Genomic DNA, 16,684 nt, shown 5'->3' with positions numbered 1-16,684 from the left:
GGGGCAGCCATTGTGGAAAACAGTAAGGAGGTTCCTCAAAATATTAGAAATAGAGCTGCCATGTGATCCAGTCAAGGTCCATTGTGGTATTTACCCAAAGAAAACAAAAACACTAATTCACAAGGATATATGCATTGCAATGCTCAGCGCATCCTTATTTACAATAGTCAGGATGTGAGAACACCTCGCTGAGCCTTCAGCAGATGAACGGACAAATGGGACGTGGTGTGTGTCCGGGTCTCTGGCATTTGTGTTCTGTGACTAATAATCCTTCATACCTATTTATTTCTTGTTTTCTGTGACTGGGGCTTCTCTGGTGGCTCAGCTGGTAAAGAATCAGCCTGGAATGAGGGAGACCTGGTTTGATCCCTGAATTGGGAAGATCCCCTGGAGAAGGGAACAGCTACCCACTTCAGTGTCCTGGCCTGGAGAATTCCATGGACTGTATAGTCCATGGAGTTGCAAAGAGTCGCACACAACTCACCGACTAAGCACATACTCTCCCATCAGCTTCACGTTATTCCCTCAGGAGGGGCACAGACAGGCTCTTTCACTTTTTCTATTACCGAGTAATAATCTTTTATACATACGTATACATATAAAAATCTTGGCATTATTAACAACGTTTGTGGACCTAGAGGGCATTGCTGCTGCTGCTGCTGCTGCTAAGTTGCTTCAGTCGTGTCCGACTCTGTGCGACGCCATAGACGGCAGCCCACCAGGTTCCGACGTCCCCGGGATTCTCCAGGCAAGAACACTGGAGTGGGTTGCCATTTCCTTCTCCAGTACATGAAAGGGAAAAGTGAAAGGGAAGTCACTCCGTCATGTCCAACTCTTCGCGACCCAATGGACTGCAGCCCACCAGGCTCCTCCGTCCGTAGGATCTTCCAGGCAAGAGTCCTGGAGTGGGTGCCATTACCCTCCCGATGCTAAGTGAAATAAGTTAGAGAAAAACAAATTACTATCTGATCTCATATATGGAATCTAAAACAGTATGAGAGAGACTCATAGAAGCAGAAAGTGAACGGGTGGCTGCAGGAAGGAGGGGGTTGGAGGGGCAAAACACTGAAGGGGACAAACGTCCAGCTACAAATAAGTCACAAGCAAGTAACTTCAGCATAAGGAATATGGTCAGTAATGTTGTAATAAATCTGTATGGAAATGGATGGTGAGCAGACTCACTGTGGTCATCATTTCATAACATATGCAAATGTAGAATCCTTACGAGGTGGACCTGAAAGTAACATAACACTGAACATCAGATGTATTTCAATAAGAGAAGAGAATGAGGAGACTTCCCTGGTGGCCCAGCGGTTACGACTCTGCGCTTCCACTTCGGCGGGGAGAGCTTTGGATCTCTGGTTGGGGAACTAAGATCCCCACACGCCATGTGGCCAAAAACAAAAAGCAAACCTCCACTACACTGGGAATATTCACAATGAACACATCTGACAAAAAGAAACTCACATGCATAATAAGAAAAAGAGAAAGCGTCCCATTGTTTAGTAAAAATAATAATAATAAAGTTAGTTAACCCAATTTTTAAATGAGAAAATGATTCAAAAATTTCACAAAAATAAAATTAATATCCAAATGGCCAAAGACGGATGGAAAATTCACAAGTTACCAGAGACATGCAAAGTAAAACCACAAAGGCAACACCACCCCTCACAGGGGGGCGAAAATAAGAAGGTGGGAAAGCGGAGGGGCGGGTGAGGATGTGGGGAAACCAGAACGCTCACAGTGTGAACTGACACCATCAGTGTCAGAATATGGTTCACATCGAACCATATTCAGAAGGGCCTACTGGAGCTGAGTAGATGCACAGCACTACACACGGCAATTATGCACCGAGCTTTATTCCAACAGAAGCGACATATACGCTCACCACTGGACATGATTTAAGACATTCAAGGCAATACTTTCCAGCCTAACGTAAACTGGAAGCTAAGCAAATGCCTCTTTACTCTAGGGGGGATGTACGCACGGTGGTGATTCACACAATAAAATTCTCCACAGCACCCAGAGTGTGAGACAAATCTTAAAATATTCGGTTGAGCAGAGGAAGCCACACACACACACACACACACACACACACACACACACACACACACACACACTCAAAGAGGCTGCAGAGAATATTCACCCTGAGATAAAAAACCAAAACATGCAAATTTAACCCATGCTGTTGAAGTCAGCAAAGTCATTACCTTTGGAGAGAAGTTACTGGAAAACGTGAGTGCACAATTTGTGAAAATTCACCAAGCTGTGCATTCAAAATGTGTAATTTTTTGGGTATTATACTTCAATAAAAGTCAACACACACACATACACAGAAACACATCAGTGAAAAACCGCTGAAAAATCCAAAGACAAAACATTAAAAGCATGGAAAATAGACATATCATCTTCAAAGGAGCCACAGAGGAGATACAGTTTATCTGAACAGAAGTGATTAATGCTGTATTTAATGTGCTGAAAAAGCTAACTGCCAACCTAGAACTCTAGGACACCAGGAAACATCCTTCCAAACTAGAAGTGAAATAAAGACATTTCGGTGGGCAGTGAGAAACTGTATTCACCACCAACAGACGGCCAGGTTTTCTCGGCCCAAACCGCATGCTCTCCACTCCCCCTTCCGCAGTCCAGGGCTGGAACACAGCCCCTCAGATAGAGATAGGTTTCTGCTAATAGGGAGACTGGGCACTGGCTGCTCATAGACCACCATCAGCATCTGACAGAGCTCCTCCCGGGAGAAGCGGCCGATCCCTGGCCTCGGGGACAGAGAACAAGGGATTCCACGAGGGGCTCCCGTCCTGCAGGGCTCCGTGTGGACACGAGCCCTCCCACCCCCGGTCCTGCTCTCATTTCAGCACCCAGCTGGGGGCCCCCCGGGTCCCAAGCCCAGGGCCAGGTCCCAAGATCTGTTTCCCCGTCACTCAGTCCCTCTGGGATTTTGCCTGTGCTCACGGGCCAGCCCCGCCTCCCCTGGTTCCTGCCCCGCCCGGGGAAATGGGCAGAGAACCCACGTGATAGGATATTTTTAATGCGCTCGACACCTCCCGGGAATGTAAGGTATATCACGATATTAAACACTCAGGGGAGGATTTCAGGGTTTTCATTTTCAATACGAGGACCTGTTGGCATAAAATGATGTAACTCTTTCCTCAAGAACAGAGTTGGGACTGACGGTCAAGTCAGTGTGCGGCACAAAGCGTGTTCTGCTCACAGGTGGAGGATGGGGCTCCCACCTCGGGGTGCACCCGGAAGATCCCACACGCCCTGGAGCAGCTGAAGCCGGAGAGCCGCAACTACCAGGCCCGCGCGCCTGGAGCCCGAGCTGCACAGGAGAAGCCGCCGCAATGAGAACCCGCACATCGCAACAAAGAGTGGCCCCCCCACCACAACGACAGGGAGCCCGGGCAAAGCAGCCAAAGAAGTACAAATAAATACGTGCAAAACTCAAAAGGAGCTCTGGAGAGTTGGGGGCATGCGGCATGGGAACCCCGTGCTGAGGACCCGAGGCTGGAAGCCTGTTGGCTCAGGAGGCACGGGCGGGGCTGGGGGCTCTCCGTGGAGGGGGCTCCTCCAGCGCCCGGCTTGCCCCTCGCCCTGGGGTCTGCTCCGCGCCGGGATTCTCTCACTGCCCCACCCCACGCCCCGGTGATGGGACACTTCCTCCGCAAGGGGGCTGTGTGTCCCAGCGTCGTGTGCTGGGGACTTTCTGATGATGGAGCACAGACTACTTTACACTCCGTCATTGAAGCCTATTGGCCCCTGGACAAAGTCTCTGACTTAAGACTGTTTTTCCTGCTTAGAACGGTGCTCGTTGCATGCCTGCTGACAGGTGAGATTGACCAGAACTTAAGTCTACAAATAATAAATGCAGAGAAAAGGGAACCCTCCCACACTGTGAGTGAGAATGTAAATTGGTGAAGCCACTATGGAAAACAGTATGGAGGAAGGTCCCTCAAAAAAGGCAAAATACAGCTACCGTATGAACCAGCAATCCCACCCCTGGGCATAAGCCCAGAGAGAAGCATAATTGGAAAAGGTACACGCATACCCCAGTGTTCACTGCAGCACTGTTTGAAAGACTAACATCGTATGATTTCACTTATGCATGGAATCTAAAAAAAGATATGGAAGAAATTATTTACAAAACATAAAGGGAATTGCAGACATAGAAAACAAACTGGTGGTTACCAAAGTCGAAGGAGGGAGAGACAAATTAGGAGTCGGGGGTTACGGATACACCCTAATGTATATAAAGTATATAAACAACGAGCACCTATGGTATAGCATAGGGAAAACTATACTCAGCATCCTGTAATAACCCATGACGGAAAAGATTCTGAAAAGGTATATCACTCAACGATTTTGCTGTACAGCTGAAACTAACACAGCATTGTAAATCAACTGGACTCCAATATAAATAAACAAGTAATCTGTGTCACAGCAAATCCAAGGCTAAACACACTTTTACATTTGCAAAGCGGGAGTAAGATGATCAATCTAGACCTTAAGGTCCCATTTTCTACTGGGTCCAGTCGGCAGTGGAGCAACGGTTGGAAATCAGGCACGGAATTCACCGAGACGAATCTCTTCCCAGCCTCACTCAGCAGTCTAAAGACAGGAAATGAGATTGTGTGCAGAGTGGAGAAAGCCAGAGTCTAGAATGTGCTCAGAAAGACTGGGCTGGTGGGAGAGTCAGTCGGCCACAGATCAGACTGCACCCTGGCATCTGGGGTTCCCCTCATGTCACAATAAACCCCCCAACAGATCAGTTCAGTTCAGCCACTCAGCCGTGTCCGACTCTTTGCAACCCCATGGACGGCAGCACACCAGGCCTGCCTGTCCATCACCAACTCCCGGAGTTGACTCAAACTCATGTCCACTGAGTCTGTGATGTCATCCAACCATCTCATCCTCTGTCGTCCCCTTCTCCTCCTGCCTTCCCGGATCAGCCTTCACTAAATCCAATCAGAAGGTGAACCTCACCCGATAGACACAACTTCTTGAGGAGGGTGGGCACCATCCTTCCCAATGTCACAGGACAATGGAGCTTGGCTTCCTGTGGGTCCCAGAACACCCACGCCACCAAAGGAACACGGAGGTGACCCATGCACCCTGATTAGACAGGGTTCTGAGGATCTCCTATAGGCTTGATTCTAGAGTCAAACACATTCAGAAATCAGTTAGCATTAACTACGCCTGTGACGTTTTTATTTCTTCTAAAGTGTTAGGGCTCACCCATCTGAAGATCTTTGCCCAAGATATTGTCGAATGCTTCCTTCTCTTTCCCTATAATTTCACTTGATTTAGAAAATGCCAATTCATTCCTGGCATTTAGCTATAATGAAATAATTTAGCTTTCCTTCATCTCCTTCAAACCCAAACCCATAAACTATGATTTCTTTATTTCATGCTGACCTATTGCTGTAATCCGTTCCCCTCAGGACCAATCTTGTTTCCCACGTTAGACTTATCTGTGTAACTGTTTTGTTAATTTAGTTTTTCTTTGACACCAGACCTTCCATGAGGGTGAGGAATACATCTGCTTTGCCCAATTTTATCTCCTCATTTCCTAGGAAAAGTGAAAGTCGTGTCCAAATCTTTTCGACCCCATGGACTGAAGCCCGCCAGGTTTCTCTGCCCATGGAATTCTCCAGGCAAGAATACTGGAGTGGGTGGCTGTCCTCTTCTCCAGGGGATCTTCCCAACCCAGGGATCGAACTCAGGTCTCCCGCATTGCCGGCGGATTCTTTACCATCTTAGTCACTAGGTAAGTTCATTTCCTGGGATGGCCACGGGTTGACATGCTTAAATACTTCTTGAGTGAACAGGGATAAGATTCCTGATTGGGAAGGATGAACAAAAGGGCGAGTCTAAACAGTCATGGAACGGTTGTTAAGGTGAGTGATCTCGAGCAGTCAGAGAAGAGATGATGTCATTGGAAAAAACAAACCAAGCACCTCATGGCATTTTCCAGTCCCAGAATTACTGTGAGTTACCCTGGAAGCACGACCTAAGACAAGGATGGAAGTGTAGGCAGTTTATCTGAGAAGCAAGAAGGCGGGAGTGGGGCAGGGAGAGTGTGAAGGAAAGGAATTCCTGTAGAGAAGCCTTCCTGAGGTCCCTGTAGGAGGTGTTGGCAGGGGCTCCACCAGGACCTCAAGAGTGTAGAGAGTGCCCTGCAGGGTCTTCCCTCCGAAGGCAGAGACACTTGGGAACGTATTCATGGGCTCCTATTCCCCACTGCTTGGAATTGCCCCAGGGATGGTACAGTCTTCCAGGTTGAGGTCCGAGGTCCGAGCTAAAAGTGGTTCTGACACCTACAGAGCCGTCAAACACATGGAACATGAAAGAGCAGGTTACCACAGGGATGTGAAATGGAGGCTAAAAACACAGGCTTGAAAACCTCTGTTCAACGGGTTGAATCCAGTCTGTGAACTTGACCTCACCCCTTCTGAAAGCCTCTGCGTCTTCGCCTTCTGGACCAGAAGAAAATTTCTCTTTCAATCCCTGCTTCCTCGTTTGCCTCCCAGCCAGCGTTTCAGTTCTGAAGTCAGAGGGTCTTCTCCCCCTTTAAGGAGAACAGAGCAGAGAGGTGCTTACTCACCTCCCATATCAGCCCACAACTCTAGGTCACTTCAGGCCGAACCTGTTGGAACTGCTGCAAGTCTAGCCTTGGAAGCCAGCAGCACGTTGAACAAAGGAAATCACACCTGGAATATGAAGGCCGCTGCCTGGGGAGGAAGAGGGAGAAAGGGGCGCTGGGAGCGGCCTGGGCCCCTGCTGCGACGTAGGGAGCAGAGCCAAGATGGGGGGCCTGGAGGGGATCCGGCCTACTGGATGGAGGGAGCAACATGCCAGAATGTTCCGGAAGGCCAGCGGGAAGGCGGGCGGTGACCAAAGGGCTGCCTGTCCAGGGCGTCAGCTGGTTCCATCAGCCCTTGAGGAAACGTCCCAAATCCTGTCCACAGAGAAAGAGCTTCTTCCTGTTGTTTTCATGATGGTTTTACACTTTTAGATTCTTATTTTGTAGTGTTACAGGCACCCCAAATTAAACATACCTTTACAATTCTTGCAATGATACAGAATTTTCATTGTTCTCTAGGTGCCAGGAAACCAGGCCAGTTGTCCCCTTCCTGCCAAAAAAACCAACCAGGTGGAATATTAGACTCGGAAAGGACCACCAGCAGCTGTTCTTGTTTGCTCGTTTTCACTGAGTTTTTGGCAGTGCGAGCCCCGTCCTCACACGAATTGTCTGTGTTCTTCTCTGATGGGGACACTGAGGGGCAAGCAGAGTGGGAGAGCCGGGATGGGACAGTTCTTGCAAGACCGTGGTCACCAGGGAGAACCTGCTCGTGTAGACCCCGGGGAGTTGGGGCACCGGGGGAGGGGGTAGGGAGGGGGAGGGGAGAGGGGGGAGGGAAAGGGGGAGGGGAGGGAAAGGGAGGGGAGGGGGAGAGAGTGGGGGAGGGGGGGAGGGGGGAGGGGAGGGGGATGGGGAGGGGGACGGGAAGGGGAGGGGAGGGGGCAGGCGGGCTGAGTGGTGCGGGGAGCGCGGGGAGCAGAGGGAAGTGGACTGGAGAGTCCTCAAGACACCGTGGTGAGAGTCACTCAGCCATCAAAAAGTCAGACTTGTGGTCACTATAAAATTAATTTCTATGAACCAACCACTTTCAGATCCACACAGAAATCCCAGCTTCCCCTGAGTAGGAACAACAAAAACAACAGCAAAGGAAAATTCTAAGGGATACATGTAATACGGAACGTGGAAAACTGAGCCCACGTGAGTGTGTATCTTTCCAACATCCCTGAGCGGCACAGAAACCACCTTTGCAGAAATGAAGAGCCACATCCCACCCTCGGACAGAGCCCCTGGTCACGGCGAGTGTGACAGTCCTTCTTCAGCTGATGTATAAATGAACCAGAGTCCTCAAAACGGACCAACAAGCACTTTTTCAAAACGTAGACAAATTGATACTAAACTTTATATGGAAAAATCACAACTAGGAAACACCCTAGGAGAAGCAGTATGCAGGCAGAGGGGATGAGCTCAACGAGAACCTAAAACACACCGTATAGGGGCTCCTCTGCAGGCCGAGTGGTTAGACTTTGCCTTCCAATGCCGGGGGTTCCATCCTTGGTTGAGGAGTTAAGATCACACAGGCCCAACAGCCAAAAAGCCAAAACAGAAAAAGAAACAGTATTGCAACAAATTCAACAAAGACTTTAAAAACGGTTCACATTAAAATTTTTTTTTAATTTTTTAAAGATGCCACATACACCACAGAGCCTCTGAGTCCCGCGGCGATAAGGGAGCCTGGGTGCATCTCCTTCCTCCGGGAAAAGAACCAAACAGAGCACCAGCCGTGTTCCGCAGGCATTTCAAACAGTGCAGTTTGATAAACAGTGCGGTTCACACGCACGCAGACGCTTCTGGGAGAAGACAGCATGTGGCTGCAGCATAAGGTCAGCAGCTGCGAACATTATTAAGTGAATGTTTAATAAGGAACGAGGTGTGTTCAAACTCTCAGAGTATCAATATCTCCCCATGAAGGGCAAACAGCAGCTTCACTCTGGAGAAACGCCGGGCTCGCCGAGTTCACCCGCAATCACCAACGGGTAGAAACAGGGATAACACGGTTTGGCTGGTGTTCCACCCCCAACACACACCCTGCATCTGACCCGAAGTGGTCTGGGTGCCGTTCTGTGCGCGTCACACCTCCTTTCTCGGCCGGGTCCCCCTTCCCGGCAGCCCGGGCACCTCTCTCATCACCAGGGCTATGGGGGGAGCAGAGACTGATGGGAACTTCACTGCGTCCAAACAGGCGGCCCTGAGCCAGAGACTCGGGATGAACACGAGCCATTCAAGACCAGGAGGGGCTCAGACCTTGGGCAGGAGCCGCTCATCTGCTGACCGCGTGGCCCTGAGCCCAGCATCGGGCTCTCGTCTCCTGATGGCACATTTGAACCATGCCTGGAGCACACGTCGGGGTTTATGACGTGAGGAAATTGTTTTCTGAACGAAAAGGATTCTTTCATTTTATGTGGGGTGGTCTCGGAGACTGACATGTACGAAAATAGCTGCTCGGCTTCCGGTGAATAGGTGCTGATGCTTGGGGTGAGAAAGGCCATCGGACCAGGAAGGGTTAGGGCAGCTTAGAGTCACGTGCGGCCTCAGAAGCGGTCGGAAATGTCTGTAGAACCCAGTGCCCGCTCCAGCCTCAGCCTGCAGAAACCAGGGCCGGGTTCCGGGTAGGATCGGTCCCCTTCCTGCGGGGACGCTGATGTGACAGCCGCGTGACAGGAAGCACCAGCCTCTGACTGGACACACCGTGTGGTCTGTCTGTCCGTCCGGAGGGCACCGAGGTCTCCTCCATCCTCACAGCCTGGACCGCAGGGAGGAGACGCCATGACCCCCACCCTGACCGCCCTGCTCTGCCTCGGTGAGATGAGAAGGGGCAGGGGGACCCCTGATCTGGAGGGACCCCCCAGCCAGCCTGCTCCCTCAGGGGGCCGCAGGGCCCAGGAGGCTCCCGGGGACGAGAGGCACTGCTCAGAGCTGAGGGCAGACCTCTTACAGGGCTCTCTCTTCCAGGGCTGAGCGTCAGCCTGAGGACCCGGGTGCAGGCAGGTGAGTCTGTCCCCAGGGCCCAGCTCCCTCCTCTCGTGGGGACAAGGGTCTCTCCCAGGCCGCGGCTCGGGGCTCACAGAGGGGGAGTCTGGGAGGTCTGGGATGGGAGCCGGGGCCGGGGGGACGCCTGGTGAGCCCGCCTCTGATTTCCTTCCAGGAACCCCCCCCAAATCCACCATCTGGGCTGAGCCGGGCTCTGTGGTCCCCTCGGGGAGCTCTGTGACCATCTGGTGTCAGGGAACCCTGGTGCCCCTGGAGTTCCGTTTCAATAAAGAGAGAAGGTTGGTTTTCTGGGAGAGACAGATAGTACGGAAACACAGGCACAAGACCCAGCTCGCCATCCCACAGATGACCAAGCATGATGCAGGGAGCTATCAGTGCTACTACAGCACCCCCGCTGGCTGGTCAGAGCGCAGTGACCCCCTGGAGCTGGTGGTGACAGGTAAGGGACACTCGGGGGCCTCATGCTCTGCCCTCGGGAAGGGGTCTGCTCTCAGGGGGTGATCCTCTCCCAGCCCAGCCCTGTGGAGGGGAGGCTGGGGGCCCCAGGGAACAAGCTGCCTCCCTCTCTCCTAGGAGCCTACGGCAAACCTGGCCTCTCAGCCCTGCCGAGCCCAGTGGTGACCTCGGGAGGGAACGTGACCCTCCAGTGTGGCTCCTATCAGAGATTTAGCAGATTCCTTCTGACCAAGGAAGGAGAAGACAAGCTCTCCTGGACCCTGGATGGACAGCGTAGCCCCAGTGGGCAGACACAGGCCTTGTTCCCCGTGGGCCCCGTGACCCCCGGACACGGGTGGACATTCAGATGCTACGGATTTAACAGGGACATCCCTCAGGTGTGGTCGGCCCCCAGCGACCCCCTGGAGCTGTTGGTGACAGGTGAGGGGCAATCGGGGGCCTCAGGTTGTGCCCTCGGGAAGAGGGTCTGCTCTTAGTGGGTGACCCTCTCCCAGCCAAGCCGTGGAAAGGGGAGGCTGGTGGCCCCAGGGAACAAGCTTCCTCCCTCTCTCCTAGGAGCCTACGGCAAACCCAGCCTCTCAGCCCTGCCGAGCCCTGTGGTGACCTTGGGAGGGAACGTGACCCTCCAGTGTGGCTCCCGACAGGGATTTAACAGATTCCTTCTGACCAAGAAAGGAGAAGACAAGCTCTCCTGGATCCTGGATGGACAGCGAAGCCCTAGCGGGCAGACCCAGGCCTTGTTCGCCGTGGGCCCCGTGACCCCCGGACACGGGTGGACGTTCAGATGCTACGGATTTTACAGGGACACCCCCCAGGTGTGGTCGGCCCCCAGCGACCCCCTGGAGCTCCTGGTCTCAGGTGAGGTAGTCCTGTCCTGAGCCCATACATTTGTGCAAAAAAGACAACGTACTGGAGTCTCTGCCCTCAGGGGAGTCCCTGTGAGAGGGTAGGGAGAGGAACATGGGGCTGCAGGACAGACACACAGACTGAGAGACCGTGAGGCCTGGGGCCGGGCCGGGAGAAGGGGATCCACGTGGGAAGCGGTCCCAACAACCCAGCGCGCGTCTCTCCCAGGGCTGTCTGGGAAGCCCTCCCTCCTGACCCCGCAGGGCCCCATCGTCACCTCTGGACAGAACCTGACCCTCCAGTGTCGCTCTGACGTCGGCTACGACAGGTTCGCTCTTTCCAAGGAGGGGGGACAGCACCTCCCCCAGCACCCTGGCCGGAGGCCCCAGGGGGGGCTCTCTCAGGCCGACTTCCCCCTGGGCCCGGTGGCCAGTGTCCATGGGGGCCGGTACAGATGCTACGGTGGACACAGCCTCTCCTCCGAGTGGTCGGCCCCCAGTGAGCCCCTGGAGCTCCTGGTGGCAGGTGAGGAGCCAGCGGGCCCTTCGGGGACCAGACTCTGCACAGGCTCTGCCGGGGGAGCCCCAGGGGTGATGCTGGGAGCAGGGGGAGGGTGTGACCAGGGAGGGGGACAGAGGGAGACAGGGGTGGGGGGAGGGGAGAGACTCGGAGAAACAGAGGCCGCACTGAGGGTCCAGAGAGGCCCGCGGAGTCTCGCTCAGAACCAGGGCCTGGCGCCCTCACCCCCTTCCTCTCTGCAGGATGGCTCAGGGACAGCCCCTTGCTCTCGGTGCAGCCGGGCCCCTCAGTGGCCCCAGGGGAGAACGTGACCCTGCTGTGTCAGTCAGGAGACCGGACAGACACTTTCCTTCTGTCCAAGGAGGGGCCAGCCCATCGCCCCCTGCGTCTCTGCTCCAAGCACCAAGACGGGCGGTACCAGACCGAGTTCTCCTTGAGACCTGTGACCTCAGCCCACGGGGGCACCTACAGGTGCTACCGCTCACTCAGAGGAGAGCCCTACCTGCTCTCACAGCCCAGCGAGCCCCTGGAGCTCGTGGTCTCAGGTGAGGGCCCGGTGGTCAGCTCTGAAGGAGCCCCCCTTTCTAGGGTGGGAGTTGAGGGGCTCCAAAGAGAGTCAAGGAGGGTCATGCAGACGGGGATCCAGGCTTCAGAGGGACGGAGGGAAATGTTCCCCCCACACCCTTTCCCACATCCTGTCACTGGGCCTCTCAGGGCTGGGGGAGGAGGCAGAGAGGCAGGGGCAGCCACGGGGCCAATTCAGAGATGCACTGAGCAGAGTGGGTTCCAGGAAGCTGCAGCCCCTCCCCAGTCACAGGGGTCATCCAGAATCCTCTGGGGACCCCAGCCCCTTGACATGGGCTAAAGGTAACAGCTCCTGAGACAATGGGGTCGCTGTAAAGTGAGTGGACAACTGCACCCAGGCCTGTCCCTGGGTTCTTTGCTGATCGAACTCTGCTTCCAATCTCAGCACACCTGGTATCCCAGGGCGGTGCTGGAGGTTGGGCAGAGAAGTGGGGCAATTGCAGCCTCCAGGGGCTCTGAGGCTGATGGATGAAAGGTCAGGGGTCACGGAACAGGAGTTGATGGGGCCCAGCTAGGTGGGGGAGCAGCAGGGCTGAGGAGGGGAGAAGCAGCCCCACCCTCACTCCCTTCCTGATTCCTCAGGAGGTTCGGAGGGTCAGCCACCCCCTCACGGGAGTCAGCGACTGCAGAGTAAGTGTGAGGGTCTTGGGGAGGTGGTGGCGGGTCTGGGGCGGGGCAGGGCTGAGTTATGCCCCCGGTTCACGCCCCTCTGGAGACACTGACTTTGTCACCCCTTCCCCTCCCCCTTGCTGTTGGGGCCTCAGTTTCTCCCAGTGTGAAAGGAGAGACCCGTGGCTCAGGTCTTAGATTTCCTCAGTTCTGACCTGGGGGTGACCCCGCATCAGGAGAGGAGCACAGGGAGCCCCCAGGAGGTGACTGTGGGGGCCTGTCCCCTCTGCTGCAGCACGGTGACAGCCTGTGGAGGGGGGAGGACCCAGAGGCCCCTCCTCGCAGCCCGCCCCTCCCCTCGCCCCTGCTGCGGTGCGGGAGGGGTGGGGACAAGGGAGGACCCTCAGCTCCAGCTGAGACCCTCGGACAGCCCCCTGCAGGTGACGGGCCCCCAGAGCAGGAAGCTGGTGTCCTCCTGGGGCCCGCTCAGGAGGAGCTCAGGGCGGCCATGGCCCCGGGTCCAGTCCCAGCTCTGCCTGCTCCAGGCGGGGTCAGCAGGGGCCCGTGATCTCCCTCTCTGTGCCTCAGTTTCCTCCTCTGTAAAATGGGTGGGGTGGATTGGAGATGGATGCACAGACCACAGCACAAGTCTGCACACAGTAGGTGCTCAGTTAAACGGCATCCCTGGCTCACTCAGACGTCTCTGGTGCCCCAGGCCTCACGTGGTACCTGAGTGTCCTGATCGGGGTCTCGGTGACCTTCATCCTGCTGCTCCTCGTCCTCCTCGCCCTCTTCCTCCGACACCGGGGTCAGGACAGACGCAGGAAGTCGGGTGAGTAGGGACCTGGGTGAGCAGGGCCCCTGGAGGCTGAGGGGCTTAAGGCTCCACTCAAACGGAAACCTAACACATGGGAAGGGCAGCTTAGGAAACATCATCCAGAGACTGATAGTTGAAAACTCAGAAAGAAAACACCCACTGTCAGCTCAGGGGCCCTAATTTAAGCTGTTCCCTCCTGTGCAATGTCACGAACCACTGAACCACTCCCACGAGCTCTGGGTGCCTCCTCTCCTCCTGAATCCCACGTTGAGGGTGGGGTCGCCACATCCCAGGTGCGAGCCTCTGTCCGGGGTCCCAGCCCAGGCCAAGTCTGACTTTCAACCTCCCACAGGGGCCGCAGACCCAGGGCCCAAGGACAGGGGCCCACAGAGCAGGTAACTCCTGGCCCGACACCCCCAGAGCTCCCCGCCCACAGCACCCCCACCTCCTCCCCCTGACACAGCGTCTCCTCAGCTCCAGCCCAGCCACAGAAACCCAGGACCAGGCCATCTGTGAGCAGGAGAAGCGGCGGCCGGCGGCCGGCGGGGGGCATAGAGACTTCTGGAGGCAGCGGGGGGGATGCTTAGAAGGGTGGGGGACCACACAGCACCCCCCCCCAGGGCGCAGGGCAGGGGGTGGGGCACAGAGACTTCTGGAGGCAGTGGGGGGGACGCTCAGAAGGGTGGGGGACCGGGGCTGGGGACTGAAACCCCACACAGCACCCCACCCAGGGCGCAGGGCGGGGGCTCCAGCCCTGAGGGTCTCGGAACCCTGCCCAGCGGTCCCCTCTGCTCTGCTGCAGATGCTGCTGTCAGCGACGCACAGTCTGAGGTGGGGCTGCAGCTGGACCATTGGGTGAGACCCCAGCTCCCGTCCGGTCCGGCCGCCACAGACCCTGTGTTGCCAAACTCAGCCCAGCGCACAGCGGCTGTGCTCACATCCCCGATCCAGCCACGCCCACCCTGACCCCTCCTTCCCGGCTCCCAGGGTCCTGCTCTGACCCCACCCTCCCCTTGCCCTGCGACCTCACGGCCCCTCCTTCGGGGCGCCTTTCCCAGCTCCGTGTCCTCTGGCTGACCTTCTGGTGTGGGGTGCAGCCCCAGGTCTCAAGAGGACGCGAGCGTCCGTGACTTGCCCGCACGCCCCAGGCCCCCCTCCTTCATCCCCCAGCAAAGGGCGTGGGCCCTATGCCAACAAGCAGGCAGAGTCCCAGAATGCAAGGTCCTGAGGAGGAAAGTTAATCAAGAGATGGGGCTGAGCACATGGGGTGGGCACACTCAGGGAGGTCCTGAGGCAGGAGGGACGCGCTTTAGCAGGAAGACGGCTGTCTACTGGGGCAGATGAGCAAGAGCTCAGGGCTCAGACAGAAACCAGGGCCGGACAAAGCACCCGGAGGCTTCTGGGCATCAGGAGGCCCCTGGAGTTTCCATCAGGAGAGTGAGCTGACCTGACCCGAGGTTCCAAGCCTCATCTGGGCACAGTGGGGAGCTGGCTGGAGGAGGGGCGGCCGACCCAGGAGGTGCCTGTCCTGTGTCACTGTCTCCAGGTGGGAGGCAGACCCCCAGGAGGGGACGGACGCCCTGAGAACCCCCGAGATCGAGACGAAGGCGGGAGGTGCCCCCCTCTCCTCCCGGTCGGGGGCATTGAGGGAAGGACAGACAGACACACAGTAGATGGGTCCCTCCTCTCCGGGCCCCGAGGCGCCCCACTCACACATCTTCCCCCCCCACAGGCTGCCACGTCTGAAGCCCAACAGGACGTGACCTACGCCCAGCTGAACCACTGGGCCCTCAGGAGGGGGACGGCTGCACCTCCTGGCTCCCCGGCCCGGGAGCCCCCAGCAGAGCCCAGTGAGTACGCTGCTCTGGCCTTTCGCTAGCCCAGGAAGGACCTGGACCCCAGGCTTCTAGGACAGGAGCTCAGGGACCCCAGAAGGCACAGGAGCTGCCAGCAGTGGACACCACCTAATGACCAGCTGCCAGTCCCTGGGCTCCTAACAGACCACCAGGAGCCCCAGGACCCTTTGGGAATAACCTAATTATACCCTCAAAGATACCTAATATCCTTATATTTGGGAAATAATGCAACAGATTTCTCTAAAATCTGCGTGTGGATGAACAGTAGGCTGTCTCCAAGCTCCATTCCCCTCTGGAGGCTCAGGGGGCAGCCTTGCTCAGGTTCTTGGAATAACTGAACTTATTATGCTGGTGGGAATAAGGCTTCCTGTCGGCTGAGGGCCCTGCCCAGCTTCCAGAAGCTGTCCCAGTCCTTGCCTTGGGGGTCCTCGCTTCATCTTTGAAGGCCAAACGGAAGATGAGACTTGCTGCCTCTCTCTGACCTCATCTGCTGCATCCCTCTCCCATTGTTGAGGCCGCGTGTAACTCTTTGACTCCCCCAGCTAATTTAGGATCATCCCCCTCTCTGAGCCGCAGCTGCATGATACTTCTGGCCATGTGAGGTAACATGGTACAGGCTTGGGGGATAGGAAAGTAGGTATCTTTTTTGGGGGGTGTCTTTATTCTGCCTGTCACACACTGTGAGTGTGCACACCGTTCAATGGTTATTAGTAAACGTATACAGTTGTGCAGCCATCACCCGGACCAATCACAGAACACGTTTCACCATCCCTCAAACTTTGTTCCTGTCTGTAGGTGTGCTCTGATCCCTGCCACTGATATGCTTTTCGTGTTTATAAATTTGCTTTTTAGGATATTTCATATAAATTACATCAAAAATATTTAGTCTTTTCATTCAGGCTGTTTTGCTAAATTTAGCATAATTTCTTTTCAATTTTTTCCACGTTTAGCATTGATGTATAGTTTGTTCTTTTTACTGTTGACTATATTCCATGGGTTGTATGTACTGTGTTTTGTTCATTCATTTACCAAGTAATAAACATTTGAATTGTATCCAACTGTTGACTATGATGAAAAAGCTTGCAAAAAATGTTCCACCTGTGTCCATGCATGTAAAAAGATAAATGTGTGTATTGAGAACCAAAACCAAACCACAAGACAACACAGAAGTTGGAAAATGTTTTCAATAAATGATAATCTAAACAATGTGCATCAAATGTATGAATTTAAAACACTGATATGTACAGGAAAAAATTTATAAATTTAAAAAATTTAGAACCATGAATATATTACAAAAGCCTAAAAAAATCAATGACCTCACTGCTCACACCAAGAATATAGGAAGAG

The 16,684-nt window shown here is 54.7% G+C and overlaps 1 protein-coding gene and 1 long non-coding RNA gene across 5 annotated transcripts; one reads left to right on the top strand and one right to left on the bottom strand.

The window, feature by feature from the left end:
* Positions 1–554: 554 nt before the first annotated feature.
* Positions 555–14,392, bottom strand: LOC145514505 (uncharacterized). The gene is made up of 6 exons (XR_014060186.1): positions 13,394–14,392; positions 8,296–8,489; positions 8,088–8,151; positions 7,077–7,151; positions 6,465–6,586; positions 555–6,335 (listed from the first exon to the last, which is right to left on the bottom strand). It is a non-coding gene; the product is annotated as an uncharacterized LOC145514505 (long non-coding RNA).
* LOC145514502 (leukocyte immunoglobulin-like receptor subfamily A member 6) lies at positions 8,862–16,548 on the top strand. Of its 4 annotated transcripts, XM_081512364.1 has the most exons (13): positions 9,319–9,458; positions 9,611–9,646; positions 9,804–10,088; positions 10,223–10,525; positions 10,661–10,963; positions 11,180–11,476; positions 11,713–12,015; positions 12,638–12,685; positions 13,380–13,496; positions 13,834–13,876; positions 13,956–13,993; positions 14,284–14,336; positions 15,214–16,548. In XM_081512364.1, the coding sequence occupies exons 1-13, from the start codon at positions 9,425–9,427 to the stop codon at positions 15,358–15,360; spliced, it is 2,007 nt and encodes a 668-aa protein (XP_081368490.1). In that variant the 5' UTR covers positions 9,319–9,424; the 3' UTR covers positions 15,361–16,548. The 4 variants fall into 4 exon arrangements, with proteins under 4 accessions (XP_081368492.1, XP_081368493.1, XP_081368494.1 ...); XM_081512367.1 differs by lacking the exon at positions 13,956–13,993 and having other exon boundaries at positions 9,149–9,458; XM_081512366.1 differs by lacking the exons at positions 13,834–13,876; positions 13,956–13,993 and having other exon boundaries at positions 8,862–9,458.
* The last annotated feature ends 136 nt before the right edge of the window (positions 16,549–16,684 follow it).

This window comes from Giraffa tippelskirchi, chromosome 7 (genome assembly GCF_054371585.1).
Source record: "Giraffa tippelskirchi isolate mGirTip1 chromosome 7, T2T-mGirTip1v1.2.pri, whole genome shotgun sequence".
Classification (NCBI taxonomy): domain Eukaryota; kingdom Metazoa; phylum Chordata; class Mammalia; order Artiodactyla; family Giraffidae; genus Giraffa; species Giraffa tippelskirchi.
The sequence above is the reverse complement of the archived record's forward strand: the minus strand, read 5'-3'. Positions and strand labels throughout refer to the sequence as shown.